The 17,477-nt window shown below is 46.1% G+C and overlaps 1 protein-coding gene and 1 long non-coding RNA gene across 2 annotated transcripts in view; one reads left to right on the top strand and one right to left on the bottom strand.

The window, feature by feature from the left end:
- Positions 1-2,121: 2,121 nt before the first annotated feature.
- oprm1 (opioid receptor, mu 1) lies at positions 2,122-11,762 on the bottom strand. The gene is made up of 3 exons (XM_078405480.1): positions 11,324-11,762; positions 8,327-8,679; positions 2,122-6,567 (listed from the first exon to the last, which is right to left on the bottom strand). Exons 1-3 carry the CDS (start codon positions 11,560-11,562, stop codon positions 6,041-6,043), a joined length of 1,119 nt encoding a protein of 372 aa, XP_078261606.1. The 5' UTR covers positions 11,563-11,762; the 3' UTR covers positions 2,122-6,040.
- The window catches only part of LOC144596738 (uncharacterized), a 66,475-nt gene continuing 60,569 nt past the window's right edge, over positions 11,572-17,477 (top strand). The window contains exon 1 of the long non-coding RNA XR_013547650.1: positions 11,572-11,609. This is a non-coding gene — a long non-coding RNA (uncharacterized LOC144596738). The remainder of the gene's footprint in view (positions 11,610-17,477) is intronic.

Below are 17,477 nucleotides of genomic sequence, written 5' to 3'. Positions count from 1 at the left end.
GGATTACCTACAAGCACATGAAGTAGGTAGGAGTGGGCAACTCAGCCTCTTGAACTTGCTGCCCTATTTAATAGGATCATGGTGATCTGCATGTAATTTTTAACATCATTTCCATGTACCCTACCAATATTTCACCCGTCCCTCTGTTTATGAAGAATCTATCATCCTCGGTCTGAACCTGCTCCAAGGGCTTGATGTTGATCTTGACCTCAGGTTGGGTGGAGATGTAAAGTAAGATTTGATTGGAAAGCATACAAAGCTTTTCACTGTATCTTGGTGCATGTGACAATAATAAACCAATTCAATAGACTTGTCATGAAGTGGAATCTTCCTCTTCAGAAACATCCTTCTGTATCTAATGTCTCTCGCTCTTCAAATTGTAGCATCCACTCTCCGGTGCCTGGAAGAGTGTTACCTACATTGTAGTTAGTATATCTCTCTACAAGGCCAGCTGCAAAGTTTGCACCACCAAGGCCAGTTCTGTCAGTTCTGAGAAGTTGCTCTAGGGAACGCCGGATTGAAACCGACTCAGCTCCGTGTTACGCAAAGAACTCTGACTATGTTGTCCGCAAACCACATAACTGAGTTGTTGCTGTTTTAGGAATGGAAAGGGCATTGGGTGTGCCACACAAAGGACAGGAAAATATATTATTTGTGTTCAGTCTCGAAGCTGCATGAAAACTCTGGGGAGGTGCTACATTGTTTAAGTGCGTGTGTGTGCGCAAGTAAAACCAGAAGCTGCTTACATCATAGAAAGCGATCTCTATGTTTAAGCAACATTGTTGGGACAGAGATAGGATGCAGGATATCAAAGTCATGTAAGCAAAATAGAAACTGCTGGAAACACTCAGCAGGACAGACAGCATTTGTCGAGAAACAATCAATCTTATGGGTCTGTTATCCTTTGTTAGAACCCCAAGCATTGACCATTTCTCTCTCGACAGATGCTGCTTGACTTGCTAAGTGTTTCCAGGAATTTCTGTTTTTTGTTTCAGATTTCCAGCATCTGCAATTTGTTGGGGATTGTCCTATACAGTTGTGGGTTAGTGCAGTCTTGCAATTTGTGTTCGTATTCATTCAAGGGATGTGGACTTTGCAGCTGGAGCCAACATTTAACTGCCCATCCCTCATTGCCTTTGACGTGGTGGTGTGTTGCCTTCTTGAACCACTGCAGTCCTTGAGGTGCGCGTAAACCCGCAATGCTGTTAAGGGTGCAGATTGCAGAATTTTGATCCTATGGTGGTAAGTGAATGGTGATGGAATTTCCAAGTCAGGAGGGCAACTTCCCAGTGGAGGTGTTCCTAATGGCCTTTGCTGTCCTTGTCCTTCAAGCTGGTCATGGTGGCGGGTTTGACAGGTGCCTGTAGAAGCCTCAAAGAAGTCTTGGTGCGTTCCTATAGTGTATCTCACCATTCACTACCGGAATGCTATTTCTCCCATTCTCAACTTTTGTTTGAGAAACCTACAAGTGTGACACAATTTCTGTTAAGGCCAGCATCCTTTCTCTCTTGCATTCCATACCTTGCTTTGAAACTGCACATCTTTTCTTTACAATTGATGCAGACTTCCTCATGATGGTCTGTTGGACCATCTTCCCAATCTTGGTTTCTCACATTTTGAAAAACAGTGACTGAACAACGCAAGTATAATTAGTATGGCTTTGTGCAGGGGGAGGTCCTGTCTCACAAACGTGATTGAGTTTTTTGATGGTGAGGAAGGTGATTGATTAGGTGAGGGCAGTGGATGTCTTCTATATAGATCTTAGTAAAGCATTTGACTAGGTCCCACAAGGTAATGTATCCAGAATATTAAGTCACCTAGGATCCTTTGTGGATTGGTAAATTGCATATAAAATAGGCTTGGTCATATAAGACAAGGAGTAATGGCGGAGGGGCGTTTCTCTGACTGGAGGCCTGTGACCAGTGGTGTTTTGTAAGAATCGGTGCTGGCATCGTTGATTTTAATGATATATATGTCAATGGTTTTGATGAAAATGTAGGTGATCTGATGTCAGATTGCAAGGGACATGAAAATTTGAATTGTGGATAGTGACGAAGTTTGTCAAAGAATACAGCACAATATAAATCATTTGGAAAGTCGGGCAGAGAAATGGCTTATGGAGTTTATTTCAAACAAGTGTGACCACTTTGAGAGGTCAAATATAAGACAAAAGTTTATAGTAAATGACAGGACCCTTGAGACCATTTATATACAGAGAGATCTTGGGGTGCATGTCTAAAGCTCTCTGAAAATCTCAACACGTGGATATCGAGTAATAAAGAAGGCAAATGGCATGCTTGTCTTCTGCATTAAGTATTAACATTTGGATGTTATGCTGCAGCTATATAAAACTTTGATTAAGTCACATTTAGAATATTGTGTGCAGTTCAGGTTGCCTGTTCCAGAAAATATATTAAGGCTTCAGAGAGGATGCAGTAGAGATTTACCATTATGTTGTTTGGATGAGAAAGTATAAATTATAACAAGAGGTTGTTTTTTTTTTTGAGCATTAAAGGGCGAGCGAGGTTTGACCTGATAAAAGTATATAACATTATGAGAGGTATAGACAGGGCAGATATTCAGAGTATTTTTAACAGGGTGGAAATGTCAAATACTAGAAGACAGAAGCTTAAGTTTAAAGGGAGAAAGCTTATAGATTTATGAGGAAATTGTGCATTTCTAGTTGTATGAAGGATGTGATTGCACTGTGCTGAAGAGATTCACTAGGATGTTCCTCTTTTGACTGAGTTATAATCATTCATAGACTATACAGCATGGAAACAGCCCTTCAGCTCAACTCGCCCATGCTAATCAAGTTGCCTAACTGATGTTAGTTCCACTTACCTGCACCTGGACTATATCTCTCCAAACTTTTACTCTCCATGCATCTGTCAAAGTTTGAGTAAAAGTCGTGGTCGTACATTCATCACCACGGCAGCTCGTTCCATATATCTTCCACCCACTGTGTACAAACGTTGCCACAGATCCCATTTAAATCTTTCCCCTTTCATTTTAAACCCATACCCTTAAATTTTAGACTCGCCTATCCTGTGGAAAAAAACCCTCAGCTTATCTGTACCCCTAACGATTTTGTAATTTTACACAATATTTTATATAGAGAGCAGTAGGTGCCTGGAACAAGGAGAGTTGATCGAAGAAGATGAACTTGCAGAGAATAGTGGGATATTGATAGGCCATGGGGAGATAGGATTAGTTTGGATCGGCATCATGGTTGGCATTGACATGGTGGGCCAAAGGGCTTGTTTTTGTGCTGTAATGTTCCATGTTAACATGGCAAATTGATTGGCATGGGCAAGTTTGTCTGAAGGGCTGTTTTTATGACTGATTATGGCAGTCTCTCAATGTTAACTAAACTGAACTGAATATGTTCTCTGCTCAGGACTTGGGCATGAACCTTTTCCCCCTTGTTCAACATCTCATCTTTTCATTTCCAATTCAGTACCTATAAAATTTACACTTTCATTCTTGATAATCATTCATTACCACACTTGGGCTAATTTCTTGCCATAATGCCCCATCTAATGTCATCACAGGACAAACCTGGAGGAGGGTCCTTATTTCAGCAGATGATCTTGGACCCTGGAGCGCAATGTGAAGGCACCGTCGCACAATTCCACTGTACAGGAGACAACCTTTGCCCATGTTATGAGTGAATTGTAACAAGGGTACAGCTGTTACAATGGGAGGGAGGATTACACCAGAGGTGATAGCACTGACCCGGGGGTGAATAAATTCAGGTGAAGTGGTGGGCTTGGCAGAGCTGCGCCAGGAGAAGATGGCAGAGTTGAGAAGAACACAATCACGAAAACCAGAGACAATAGAACTACAAAACATTTAGATGCTTTCTTTCCCACGTGATGGTTTTGCGACTGGGAAAAAGATAATGTAACCCATTAATAGATAAGAACAAACTGACACTCTATCAATTCTACAAAAGGCCACATTAAAAATGTTTGAATAATACTCTAGGTGTTGTTTGAGAGCCTTTTCTGCCTATTTTACATGACTCAGATAACGTTGAAAGAACAAAGTGCTTGCTGACTATTTAACCCACACACACAGTGTCAAATCCCTTCACATTAGTTTAAGACAATACCAGAGGGCTGTGTCAGTTTGCAGGTAGCAGTAAACCTCTGCAACTCTTTTTTTCTAATTTTCTTTCCTTTCCAGAAAGTGCTATTTTAAAAAAATATTCATTCAATAGATGTGGGCTCCGCAGTCTGAACCAGTATTTAATTGCCCATCCCTCATTGAAAACGTGGTGGTCAGCTGCTTTCTGGATCTGCTAGTCCTTGAGATATGGCTACACCCACAAAGCTGTGTCGGAGAGAGTTCCAGGATTCTGATCCAGCGACGCTGAAGGAACAGCAATTTCTTTCCACGTCAGGATGGCGTGGGGCTTGGAGGGCAACTTCAATGTGGTACTGTTCCCATGCTTTTTTTGCCCTTGTTATTTCAGCAGGTAGAGGTGGTGGGTTTGGTTGTTGTCTAAGGAGTTGCTATCTAACGAGTCTTGGTGAGTTGCTGTACTTGTTGTAGTGTGGTACCAACTGCTGCGATTGTGCATTGGTGGCGGAGTAAGTGAATGGTTGTGGATGGGGTGCCTATCAAGTGGGCTGCTATGTCCTGCCTCGTATCGAGCTTCTTGAATGTGGTTGAGCTGGAGTCATCCAGATAAATGGAAACCACACCCATTCCTTCTATCCAGAGATGCTGCCTGTCCCGCTGAGTTACTCCAGCATTTTGTGTCTATCCTTTACCCAAATGTTGGCCTTTCACCCACTACCTCCTTTTGTGGTGAGAATTATTTTTGATAATAGTTTTCATATTTGATATCGACACGGAAGGAGGTAATTTGGTCGATCAAGTCAATGCCGGCCCAAAGAGCCCCTACTAATTTTCCCTCTCATCTGTTTTAACAACATTCCTGTCCCCCCCCCTTTTCAGATTCTACCACTCATCTATATTTTATGGGGAATTTAAAGTGATGATTAACATCAACCAACCAAATGTCCTTTGGGAAATGTTACTGTCAATAACACCATATATTGAAGTTGTCATTGGAGTTTGATCCCACATGACCTCTCATGCCCTCACCACGCTCCTTCTCATCTGGGGGCTACAGTCCAGAGGTTGTCCTGATCAGACGATGTTAGGAGATCAACTCACCAGTGCGGAACAGGTCATGGTGAAGGGACGCTGGTCAAATACTGTCCCACTATAACTCGTTCATCAGGAACTGCCTTCTTTATCCACCCCACACGCTCCTTAGCCCCAAACAAATCTTGTGACTCTTGTGACACTAGCTCTACCATCAGTGGCCATTTTCCCCACTTTTCAGGGAATGCAGCCCAACCATCACCTTGGGGGCCAGGGGTGACACGATGAGCTGCCCATCCAACTTAGTGTTAGGTGCTTGGCCAGAAGGCCTCTCACTGAGCAAGGTCTTCCAATGACTTCATTTTAAGGGTTTCCATTCTGTTCCATTCTCTCCTTAATGATCTTAAAGGAAATTTAGCCAACTCCCCATCCAATCCCTAGGGTCCCTCTGGTATTCTGGGACTCTGGCTCCTACTACAACAAGAGAAAGAAACGCCTTGTTTGTTAGAAAGAAACCAGCAGTGACCTATCCCTTCCCAGCGCCGGGTGCTGGGATGGTGATGGTGCACGATAGAATAGTCTGCTGCATTTGCAGTAATAGGAGAATGGGTATAGAGAAGGACAGGGTGTCAGAATGTGATTCCCACCCACAGCCTATCGTAGGGCTGATATGCGAGCGATTGGGATGGGATGAATGTGCCTCATATCTACAAACCATTCTCAAGAGTGTCGAGGTACAAACATGCCGCAAATACAATTGTTAAAGATGTGTTAATCGGCCAGTTCCAGAATGGACCACGCACCAGGCCTGGATCTCTGCTGACCAAGTTCCCTCCTCGCATTGTCACAGTCCTGTGGTGACCTGGGTGAGCTCCGAGTTGAGGTCATCTCCGGGCTGGGGCTCCACCTGCATTCCTAGTCATACCTGCTGGTTAGTCCTGTCGGCTGAGTGGAGGGTGGACAGGTGCTCGCGAGCCTGACTCCTCACCCGGTTGGAACCCTGGAAGGGCAGCGAGGATGCAGAGGGCAGGCAAAACTCTCGGAAGCACCTCTTGAAGTTCTCGTCCAGGTAGGCGTAGAGCACGGGGTTCAGGCAGCTGTTGGTGTAGCCGAGGGCGATGCAGAAGTGCCAGGCCACCGTATCCAGGACTGTGATTGGGATCTTCACCAGAGCCCTCAGGATAACATAGATGTGGATGGGCGTCCAACAGATGATGAAGACCACCACCACCACCAGCACCATCCTGGTGATCCGCCGAAGATTCCTGTCTTTCCCCTTGGAGCCGGACAGTATCCGGACGCTCTTCAGCCGCAGAATCATTAGCCCATAGCAAACTGTGATGATGAGGACAGGCATGATGAAGGCAAAGATGAAGACACAGATCTTCAAGAGGTTGTCCCAGTACCAGTAAGGATGTGGGAATTTCAGCGTGCATTCCAGCTCCCCTAAATGCAGAGAAGGGGGGTGGGGCAGGGATGTGAGAATAAAACAGAGAAGCTTATAGAGTGTTGATCAAATGTATTCACCCCACACACATAAGCTGGTAGACTATCCGACAAAGCATTGCTAATGACCATTGACCCCCCCAGTCTTGGAGTATTGTCAGGAAGGAACCCAAACCTGACCCCTCCTGTGCATTAAATCCGTTCCGACGTGACACCATCCCAATCCAACACAGTCTGTGTTCCCTGATCCTAGGAGCACCCATTTTTCCTGTTGAGTCTGGAGATGTGAAGAATTCAAAGATTAGATGGTGGTGGATGGGGGTCATGGCTGACTTGCAAAGAACCCTGTTCCAAGTGGAGGAGATTCAGCCATGAGGAGCTAACCTTGGATGAGCAACATAAGTAGGGAGCATGTCTGGAGGCCTGCACCAACAAGAAGACAAAATGGATGGGATGCAAGAGCTGCAGGGATACCGTCACCGTTCCAAAACTGGGCCCACAAATGCTGCTTAAGATAAGGCATTTGTCGTGGACTCCTAGCCCTAGGGCTCTCAGATCACCAGGAACAACACCCATTATCTGGACCATCCAATCTCTCACTTGACGGAAACGTGACAGGAGTTTTGGATGGGTGGGATTACATTTTCCAAAGTTTAGAGCAATGAGAGAGGAACTTATTAAAATGTATAAAATTATGACACGGCTGGATAGATGCTGGAGGGAGATTCCCAGTGGTGGAAATCCAGTACCACGAATCATAGCCTAATGATGTGGGGATGGGCTATTTAGTACTGAGATCAGGAGAAACCTCTTCACTCAGAGAGTGGTGAACCTGTAGAATTCTCCACAGAAGGTAGATGAAGCCAAATCATTGAATACAGGAGTTTGATTTAGTTAGAATAACATGTTGCAAACTATGAAAAACTTTGGTTGTATTCGGATCTATTGGTTATAAGGAGAGGTCGGGGACAAACCTGGATTGTTTTTTTATGGAGCTTTGGAGGTCAAGGGATGACCTAACAGAAATATATCAAATTATGTGAGGCATAAATAGGGTCGACAGAACATTTTTCTTTGGGCGGAAATACCAAATACTCGAGGCATTGCTTTAAGATAAAACAGAAGGTTGAAACACATTTTTTACACAGAGTGTTGTGTACCTGGAACACGTTACCAGGAGTGGTGGTGGAAGCAGATATGATATGAACATTTAAGGGGCATTTATACAGGTAGGCAATGGCAGGAAATTGAACCAATGGCGTCTAGTTTTAGCCTCCCCTGCTCTGGGAAAATGATTGTGACTCGACACTATGTCTGTACCCCTCATGGTTTTATAAATCTCTACAAGGTCACGCCTCAGCTTCCGACGCGGTGAAAACAATCCCAGCCTATCCAGTCTCTCCTTATATCTCAAGCACTCTAATCCCACAACATCCTGGTGAATCTTTTCTGTACCAGAAACCTCATCACTTTGAGGGCAGTGAATTTCTGGCATTGTCTCCACAAGGTGGACTGGAGATGTTTGATCATAAGGAACTGAGAACGAGAGGTTTATTGACACCACGCGAGTCAGGGATGGAAAGGAAAAACAAGGGGCAGGAGCAGACACTGATACCGGATGACGGAACTGGTTCAAGGGGCTGAGTGGCCTACTTCTACTTCTATTTCTTAAGATCTTGTGGGCAAGGAGCACCTCAATGACCTCAAATTTGCCCAGAAGATGCCTCACTTCCAAGGTTCCCTCTAGGAGGTCACTTACCATGGTTGAGCATTGTGGTGGCCATGATCATCACGGGCAGGCCAATAGCAGACGACAGGATCCAGATACAGACATTGATGATCTTGGCGTTGTGGAGAGTACGGAAGTCCAAGGCTTTGACCGGGTGGCAGACGGCGATGTAACGGTCCATGCTCATGGTAGTCAAGGTGAAGATGCTGGTGAACATGTTGTAGTAGTCGATGGACATGATAACCTTGCACAACAGCTTGCCAAAGGGCCAGGACCCCATCAGGTAGTTGATGTTCTGGAAAGGGAGGGTGCTTGTGGCCAAGGCATCAGCCAGGGCCAGGTTGAAGATGTAGATATTGGTGGCTGTCTTCATTTTGGTGTACCTGGAAATGAATGCAGATGCTGGTCAGTCCAGTAGGCATCAGTCGTCTAGGAGGGACTTGGGTGAATCCAGGAGGGAACAGGTCAATTCAGGAGGATGGAATGTTGGTTCAGGAGGGTCAGGTCAGTTCAGGAGGCACCAGTCAGCTCAGGAATAGATCCATTAATCCAACAGGGAACTGGCCATTAGAGCAGGCACCAGTCAGTGTAGGAGAAATCCATAAAATCAGCAGAGAATGGGTTAGTCTAGGAGAGTTAGGTTAGTCTCGGAGTAACAGATCAATCCAGGAGGGGCCAGTCAGTTTATGAGAGGCCATTCAGTCCAAGATCACTCCAGAGGGGTGAGTCAGCCCAAGAGCATTGGGTTAGTCCATGACGGATGGATCAGTTAAGGAGACTTGGGTCAGTCCTGGTGGGTCAGTCTAGGAAGAAATAGGTCAGTCTAAGAGGGCATGGGTCAATCCAGGAAATCAGTCCAGCAGGCACAAGTGAAGAGTCTCTTTGCCTCAGAATAACTTTTCTCCAGGGTCTCCCTGGACCCTCAAGATTTAATTAAGAGATTCACAGCATGGGCTGGGTCATATCAATGGTACCCACCCCTACACCGTTCCTCAAAACGATCCCAGCCTAGGGCAGGAACACCATGGATCAGACACAGAGTAAAGCTCTCATCACACTATCCCATCACTCACACCCAGGCAAGGAGATGGCACATGTCCTCTGAGTCAACAGCTTCCTCTGCCAGAATCAGCCAGGGGAAATGTTCAGACTTTTGGTGGTTCAATGGCAAGGGCACTGTCTGCCAGTAGAGATGAGGCATTTGTGTGGAGCGGTCAGTTGATGGTGTGGGTTTGCACCCAGGTAGCAGCTCTCGGCCATAGGACCCTGCAGAGATACCTGTAAGCTGAGCGTCCTCCCAGGTGGCACGTGCTGATGTATTTGCTTCGATGAAGTCACTGTTTCATGAAGTTATGTGACTACCCGTGACAGCCGCCAGCCATGTCTGGAACATGGTTGCTTCTGGCTGGGACTCCCCTCCACTGATGGAGAGCAATGGCCCAGCTGTGAGTGCGGCTGGCTCCTGTCCAATCCCATCAGGTGCCATTACATGGAGTGATTCCGACTGGGCAAAACCCCATGAGCCGGAATCTTCTTCCAAATTGCATAATCTCTGCGTGTGCATGGAGTGGGACCACGAAAAATTCTCTGGAGCTCTTCTTGGGTGGTCGGGCACCGGAGCATGTTCAAGGGCAAAGTTTACATTTAAGATTTGTTGTGCTATCGTGTACCGTTTTGGCTGCATTTCAGGTACGTACAATCAAACCAACAAAGCGACAAACAAACAAGATAAGAGCTTGAGTAATATATAGATAATAATGAAACGAACGGTCATGTATTCTGTTCCCAATGTTGGGGGAGTCCAGAACAAGGGGCCACCGTTTAAGAATAAGGGGTAGGCCATTTAGAACGGAGATGAGGAAGAACTTTTTCAGTCAGAGAGTGGTGAAGGTGTGGAATTCTCTGCCTCAGAAGGCAGTGGAGGCCAGTTCGTTGGATGCTTTCAAGAGAGAGCTGGATAGAGCTCTTAAGGATAGCGGAGTGAGGGGGTATGGGGAGAAGGCAGGAACGGGGTACTGATTGAGAGTGATCAGCCATGATCGCATTGAATGGCGGTGCTGGCTCGAAGGGCTAAATGCACCTATTGTCTATTGTCTATTGTCTAGAAGAGGGATAGGGTAAAGTAATAGGGCAGAGAGTGAAGGTCCTTTTGTATTCTGTAAAATAAATTCAAGACCTAACAGTATCCATTGCCCAGTTCGAGGCCTGGAGCTGTTTGGACACGAAGTAACTGGGAACGTGGTGTAAGAGAACAATAAGGATCTAGAGAAGCACTAGATACTGCAGGTGGGTATGAATGTGAAGGGCCGACCAGTCCGTTTCTATGCTGTACCGTACAGTACTATGATTCTTGAAACCTGAGGCAGCAACTCACACCCCTTCATAAGAATTAACGGCGGAGGTTGTCCAACAGGGTAAAGAGGTCGCAAAGTGCTGGAGTAACTCAGCGGAGCAGGCGACCGACCCGAAACGTCGCCCATCCTTGTTCTCCAGAAATGCTGCTTGACCCACCGAGTTCCTCCAGCACATTGTGTCTCTTGTTTTGTTTTGTTCCTTGTGCCTAGAGTAAAGAGGTTGGGCGGGACATCGAATGAGAGACCAGGGCGTGAGTCAACGAGACCCCAAGAGTTTGGAGAATAATAAAGATGCATCGTTAATGGGAATCGGTATCCCAAGAGTTTGGAGTCACTTCAGGCACTGCATTCCCGCGTTGGACGGCTAGATGGCGGTGCTTCAGCGCCCAATACGGGAGGTGAGCAATCCCAGCTCGGTGGCCTCCGGCGGCGCATTGAACACGGAGGGCAATCCGTTTAACAATCATGCAGCGGGCAGTGTGGAGATTACGCTTGCATTTCACACTTCGCATGAAATAAATGTTCTGGTCAAACTGAATGTCCGAACAACGGTAGGCGGAGAGAAAACTGCACATTCTGCAAACGAGATCATTGTGCAATAAAGTTATTAAAGAGCGAATCGGGGGGAGGGGGAGGGGGTTGGATGTGGGAAGCAGGTTGTCCGGTATCTTACCTGACGATTACAAACATGACGAGAACATTGCCGACCAGCCCCAGCACGCACACGATGGAGTAGAGAGTCGTGATGATGATGGAGCTGATGATTGAGGAGGGACCCTTGTTCAGGGGGCTGTTGTCTGTGCATGGGGCGGAGGAGTTGGCCAGGCTGGAGTTATCGGTGGGCACCGCGCCCTGGCCCAAGGGGGAGGTGTTGGCAGCCAGACCCAGGCAGGTTTGCAGGACAAGATCCATTGCAAATGCCTCTGAAGCAGGGTTACCGCTGGCGACGGCAGGAGCAGGTGGGTGCAGGGCTTGTCGGGGAAAGGGGGGTGCTGCTGGGTGCAGTCTCTACCCAACAACCCCCTAAACTGTGGGCGTGCGGCTATCGGAGCGGGGAATGGGAGCGTGAGCCGGGCAGGACGCGGACATAGCGGCCGCCACTCCACCCTGGGCAAGCGCAAGTTCCGCGCTCGCTGCTTGCACCTCGCTGTTATATTGGAGGGCGTGACGTCAGACCCCCCCCCCCCCCCTCCTTTCCTCGACAACTCTCCCCCCACCCTCACTGTGTGATGAGAGAGGAGGAGCCGGCATCTGGCCAGAGCAAAACGGGCAAAGACCGGGGGGTGGGCGGAGCTGGCCACGGTGCTGAAAGGGAAGCACAGCGCTGGGCGGGTATCACTGGACACAAGCTCTGGACACAAGCTCTGGACACAAGCTCTGGACACAAGCTCTGGACACAAGCTCTGGACACAAGCTCTGGACACAAGCTCTGGACACATGCTTGGGACAGATGAACTAGGCTGGTGCACTTCGTTGATGCGATGGGCTGATTCACTGGGCTGGTGCCCCGGGCTGATGCATTGGGGTGATTCACTGGGGTGGTGCTCTGGGCGTGTGCACTGGACTGGTGCAGTGGATTTGTGGCACTGGGCGGTGAACTGGGCTGGAGTAATGGGTGGTGAACTGGGCTGATGTACTGGGCTGGTGCACTGGCTGGTGATCTGGGCGGATGCACTGGTCTGGTGCATTGGGCGGGTGAAATGGTCTGGTGCAGTAGGTTGGCGTACTGGGCCAGTGCACTGGACTGGTACACTGGGATGGTGTAATGGGCTAGTGCACTAGCTGGTGGCACTGGGGTGGTGGCACCGGGATGATGCACTGGAATGGTGCACTGGCTGGTGGCACTGGGCTGGTAGCAGTGGCTCATGAATTGGGCTGATGTACTGGGCCTTTTGCACTGGACTGATGGACTGGACTGGTGCACTGGCTGGTGACACTGGGGTGGTGGCAGTGGCTCATGAACTGGGCTGATGTACTGGGCTGATGGACTGGGCTGGTGCACTAGATTGGTGCACTGGGCTGATGTACTGGGCTGGTGAACTGGGCTGATGGCACTGCTTTGTTCTTTAAACTGATCACTAGTTCATTGTATCTCACTCAGTAACAACAATGTCAAAGCATCTGCCTGCATTCCTGAGCTGTAATAGTGGAGCAATCTTCAGGACCCCTCACTATTGAATCTGTGCAAACGTAAAACTTTCACTGTGTCTTTTCCCTGGAGCAGCTAGCTGTGGAGTAATCGGATAGAGGTATGTGAGAGGGATAGATAGTCAGAGTCTTTTCCCCATGGTGGAGTTATCAAAAATAAGAGAGGATAAGTTTAAGGTGAAAGGAAGGAGTTTTAAAGGCGATCTAAGGAGAATGGTTTCTACACAGAAAGTGGTTAATATCTGAAACTCACTGCAGGAGGAGGTTGTAGAATTCAATACAATCACTACATTTAAGAGAGACAGAACTTAATATATAGGCACGGCATAGAAGGGAGACACAAAACCTGGAGTAACTCCAGCTTTTTGTGCCACTGAGTTACTCCAGCATGATTTAAACCAGCATCTGCAGTTCCTTCTTACACAAGGCATAGAAGGACATGGAGCTAATCCCAGTAAGTGTGTTGAGCATTGGTAGGCAAAAAGGTAGGCATGGATTTGATTTGATTATAGTAATTTGCAACTCTTTGGTTCTATGACTTTATAATGCAACTTCATTTGGCAGTCTTGAGAAACTTGTAAATGCCTTGATATGTTCCAAAAGACCCACGGAAATCCCCCTTCCATGCCCTTTCTTCAGAAGCCCATTCACAGGATTTGAACGTCGCAGGCATATCCAAAGTTATTGTCCACTACTAATTGGCTGCTGAATTGGCTAATTAATATCTTATTAGGCTGCTGTGGTGGGCAGATAATAGTAATCACAATGGTGGGCTGGCAGTCACATGTAGGGCACTCTTTGCAAGGCCAACATATTTCCTTATCTGGAGGATATTATTGAACTAGATTGACTTTATTACAACCATCCACAGTGCTCTGGTTTCCAGCACTAAAACTGGTTTTATAAACTGGATTTATTTTACTACTTGAATTTAAAATCCCCAGCTGTTCTGAGTGTGAGTCACACAAGACTCTTGATCCAGGATCCAGTTTAGCAATCTAACCGCTGTTGCCTGCAGCTCTTTATTAGTGAAAAAGTAGGTGGAAATTATGTGCATCCCGTTGTTATCTGCGGTTCACATTTATCCTGATTGAAACTTTGTCTTGTATCGGTTGGTTGGAGCCCAAGCTATGATTTGCCCACCTTCCTACCATTCAAATTCCTCCAAATCAACACCGTAAATGCTGGAAACGCTCAGCAGGCCAGGCAGCATCTGCGGAAAGAGAAACAGAATTAACCTTTCCAGTTGAAGACAAAGGTTCTGATGAAGAGTCTTCATCCTGAAAATAGACACAAAATGCTGGAGTAACTCAGCGGGTCAAAAGGAAAAGGTGACGTTTGGGTCGAGATCCTTCTTCAGATTTATTTATTTATTCGTGTCATCACACAACTGTTTGCCAATAACAAGCAAATTTTAGTGCCAGATTGAGAGTAAGTGGAGAGTGAAACTAGAGGTATGAAAAGATACAGAACAATTCAGAGCCGGCACCGATAGTCAAGGAGCCCACAATGATCCATTGTTGGCTGTGGAGGAGGTGATAACGAAGGTAGATGAACAGTGAAACTGGCAGAATGACCAGGCTCGGGGAGGGATGCAGAGAGAGGCAATGCAAGGGTTACTTGAAATTAGAGAAATCAATATTCATACCGCTGGGTTGTCAGATGCCCAAGCAAAATATGAGGTGAAACATTAATTCTGTTTATTTCCACACAGATGCTACCTGATCTGCTGAATGTTTCCAGCAGGCTGGACAGCATCTGTGTCGAGATAAGCAGAGTTTTTAAATGTTCTGTTTTATTTCAGATTTCTAACATCAACAGTTTTCTTCTTTTGATCTTTGTTATTTTTGTATCTTAGACATAGAGAGCCATACAGCATGGAAACAGGCCCTTTGGCCCATCTTGTCTATGCTGATCAAGTTGGCATTCTGGGCTAGTCCCATTTGCCTATTGTGAGAGAATTTAGGAAAGCCTTGGCCGAATGATTGAGCAATGTGTTTCTTTGTGCGTGATGTTGTCTGTTGTCTGCAAAACCAACAACACCTAAGTATGGGTCTGAGTGATGTAATTTTGGCAGTTTTAATCAAATCACACCTCCCCGACTAAGCTGTTTAAGGAACTCAGGCCTGGGCTAGTCTGCACATACACTTGTTTGTTCGGCGGTATATAAACCCGTGCCGTCTGTACTCTTGAGGAACTGTCTCCCAGGGCAGTTCCTCCGTGACATCACGTAATAAAGTCTCGCTCTCCATAAATCCGAGTCCCCGATTGATTTCTCTGACGATCTAAAATTAAGTAAAATTGATTCCTCTGACACCTATCTTTCTCTGAACCCTTCCTACCCACATGTATCTGCCCAAATGTATTTTAAAGCTTGAATGTATCCAGTTTTATAGCTTCCTCTGACAGCCACAAATTTCCCTTTGAGTGAAAAAGTTGCCACGAGGTCTCTCTTACATCTCTCTCCTCTTACCTTAAAGCGATGACCTCTAGTGTTAGAATTCTTTACGCTGTGAAAAGACAGTGAGTGTTCACAAGAAAATCCTAGCCTTTGCAGCTTCTCCCAACGTCAAGCCCATTTGCCCAGGTAACATTCTGCTGAACTTCTTCTGCACCCTTTCCAACTTAATATTTTGTCTCCCTCATATAGAAGGAGGCTGATGGAGTTGCTCTGTTGGGAGCCGATATAGATCTGATGGGCTGAATGGTCTTTTTCTAGTTCTTTTTAACCTCTGGAGCATAGGATGTTGAGGACGTAGAGGTATAGAAAATCACGAGGGGCATAGATAAAATGAATACACAGTCTTTTCCACAGGATAGGTGAGTCCGTCCCAATCTCTCTCTATAAATTAACCCATTTTCTCTCTTTCCCTGTTCTGATGAAAGATCTTTGACCTGAAAGATAGTCCTGTTTCTCTCTCCACAGGTGCAACTTGACCTGCTGAGTAGTTCTTACGTCCACTGTTCATCAGAGTCAGGGCTATGCTGCATGGAAACAGGCCCTTTGGCCCAACTTATCCAAGCCAAGCAAATTGGCTAACTGAGCTCATCCCACTTGCCTATGCCTGGATCATATCCCTCCAATCCTTTCCTATCCATTTACCTGTGCAAGTGTATTTTGAATGTCAAAATGTCCCTTTACTGCTTCCTCTGGTACTCTAGTTCCTCTGATCATGATACATGCCCACACCACCCTTTAAAATCTTCCCCTTCTCACCTTAAACCTTTGCTCAAGTTTTGGTCTCCCTTATCCTGGGGAAAAGACTGAGTATTCACTTTATCTATGCCCCTCATGATTGTATGTATCTCTACCTCCTCAACCTCCTATGGTCCAGGTGGAAAAAAGACCCAGCCTATTCAGCCTCAAATCTTCTAGTCCCATTATCATCCTCATTAATCTTTTTTACACCTTTTCCAGTTTAATGGCCTCTTTCCAATAGGCCAACCAGAACTCCAATGGTGACCTTTTCAATCAACTCCTTGCACAGCTGTAACAGGACGTCCCAAATCCTGAACTCAATACATTGATTGATGAAGACAAGAGTGCCAGATGCATTCTTCACAACCCTATCGACCAGCATTGCCACTTTTATGGAAGTATGTATCCGTTCCCCAAGGTTGCTTTGTTCTGCAATACTCCTTAGGGCCCTAGCATTTACTGGACAAGTCCTGGCCTGGTTCGACTTACCAAAATGCAATGGCCTGGATTTCTCAGAATTAAACTCCATCTGCCATTCCTTCGCCTTTTGGCACAGTTGATCAAAATCCAGTTGTAATCTTAGATAACCTTCTTTGCTGTCTGCTATACCACCAATTTTAGTGTCTTCTGCAAAAGTACTAACCATGCTACCTAAATTCATGTCCAAATTATTAACATAAATAACAAACAACAGTGGAACCAGCACTGATTTCTGTGACAAAGAACTCATTTCAGATCTCCTGTACCATATCTTCTTGCCAATTTTGTATCAATTGGCCTGCCTGGACCTCACATGATCTAATCTTTCAGACTAACCATGTGGTGCCTCTGTTAAACAAAGTTTCCTGCACTTCCCTCATCAATTTTTTGGTCATCTCTCCAAAAAACTCAATCCCTGTTTGAGACCATCTTTATCCGTCCTTGCCTTTCCAAATGCATGTGGATCCAGTCTCTCAAACTCCCCTCCAATAACTTACCCATCGCTGGTGTTTGCCTCACAAGTCTGTAGTTTCCAGGCTTTTCCTTGCAATTTTTCTTAAATAGAGACACAACATTACCCACCCTCCATTCTTCTCGGCCTTCAACTGTAGCTATCAGTTTTATCTCAGATTTCAAGTATTTAGTTTCCTGATTTTCAGTGACCTACTTGAAGTCCACCCTTGACCTTCGCCACAAGTCACCACCTTCCAGGTTTAGAGGGATATGGAGCAAACATGGGCTGCTAGGACTAGTATAGATGGGGCATCTTGGTCATCATGGGCCCAAGGGTCTATTTCCATGTTGTATTACTCTATGATTCAAACTTATTCAAGAAGAGATCATCACTCACCTTGGCTGAGGCACCAGGGAGAACTGCTCTGGTGAATCGCCATTGAAGGAGATACTCTGAAATCTTGTATGACTCCCTGAGAGAGAAGACAAACTTTAATGCCAATAGCACAGTGGAAGTTGGCCCTTCTCACAGTGCGGCTCACTCCCT

The sequence above is a fragment of the Rhinoraja longicauda genome, chromosome 9, assembly GCF_053455715.1.
Source record: "Rhinoraja longicauda isolate Sanriku21f chromosome 9, sRhiLon1.1, whole genome shotgun sequence".
Lineage (NCBI taxonomy): Eukaryota > Metazoa > Chordata > Chondrichthyes > Rajiformes > Arhynchobatidae > Rhinoraja > Rhinoraja longicauda.
This window is presented reverse-complemented; position numbering and strand designations above follow the sequence as displayed.

What these genes read in the sequence shown, in the direction of transcription:
- oprm1 (XM_078405480.1), bottom strand. Translation starts at nt 11,562, where the DNA reads ATGGATCTTGTCCTGCAAACCTGCCTGGGTCTGGCTGCCAACACCTCC. An exon ending in GTCATGTTTGTAATCGTCAG is followed by an intron (nt 8,680 to 11,323) that starts GTAAGATACCGG and finishes ATTCATTTCCAG; the next exon opens with GTACACCAAAATGAAGACAG. An exon ending in CACCACAATGCTCAACCATG is followed by an intron (nt 6,568 to 8,326) that starts GTAAGTGACCTC and finishes CTCTGCATTTAG; the next exon opens with GGGAGCTGGAATGCACGCTG.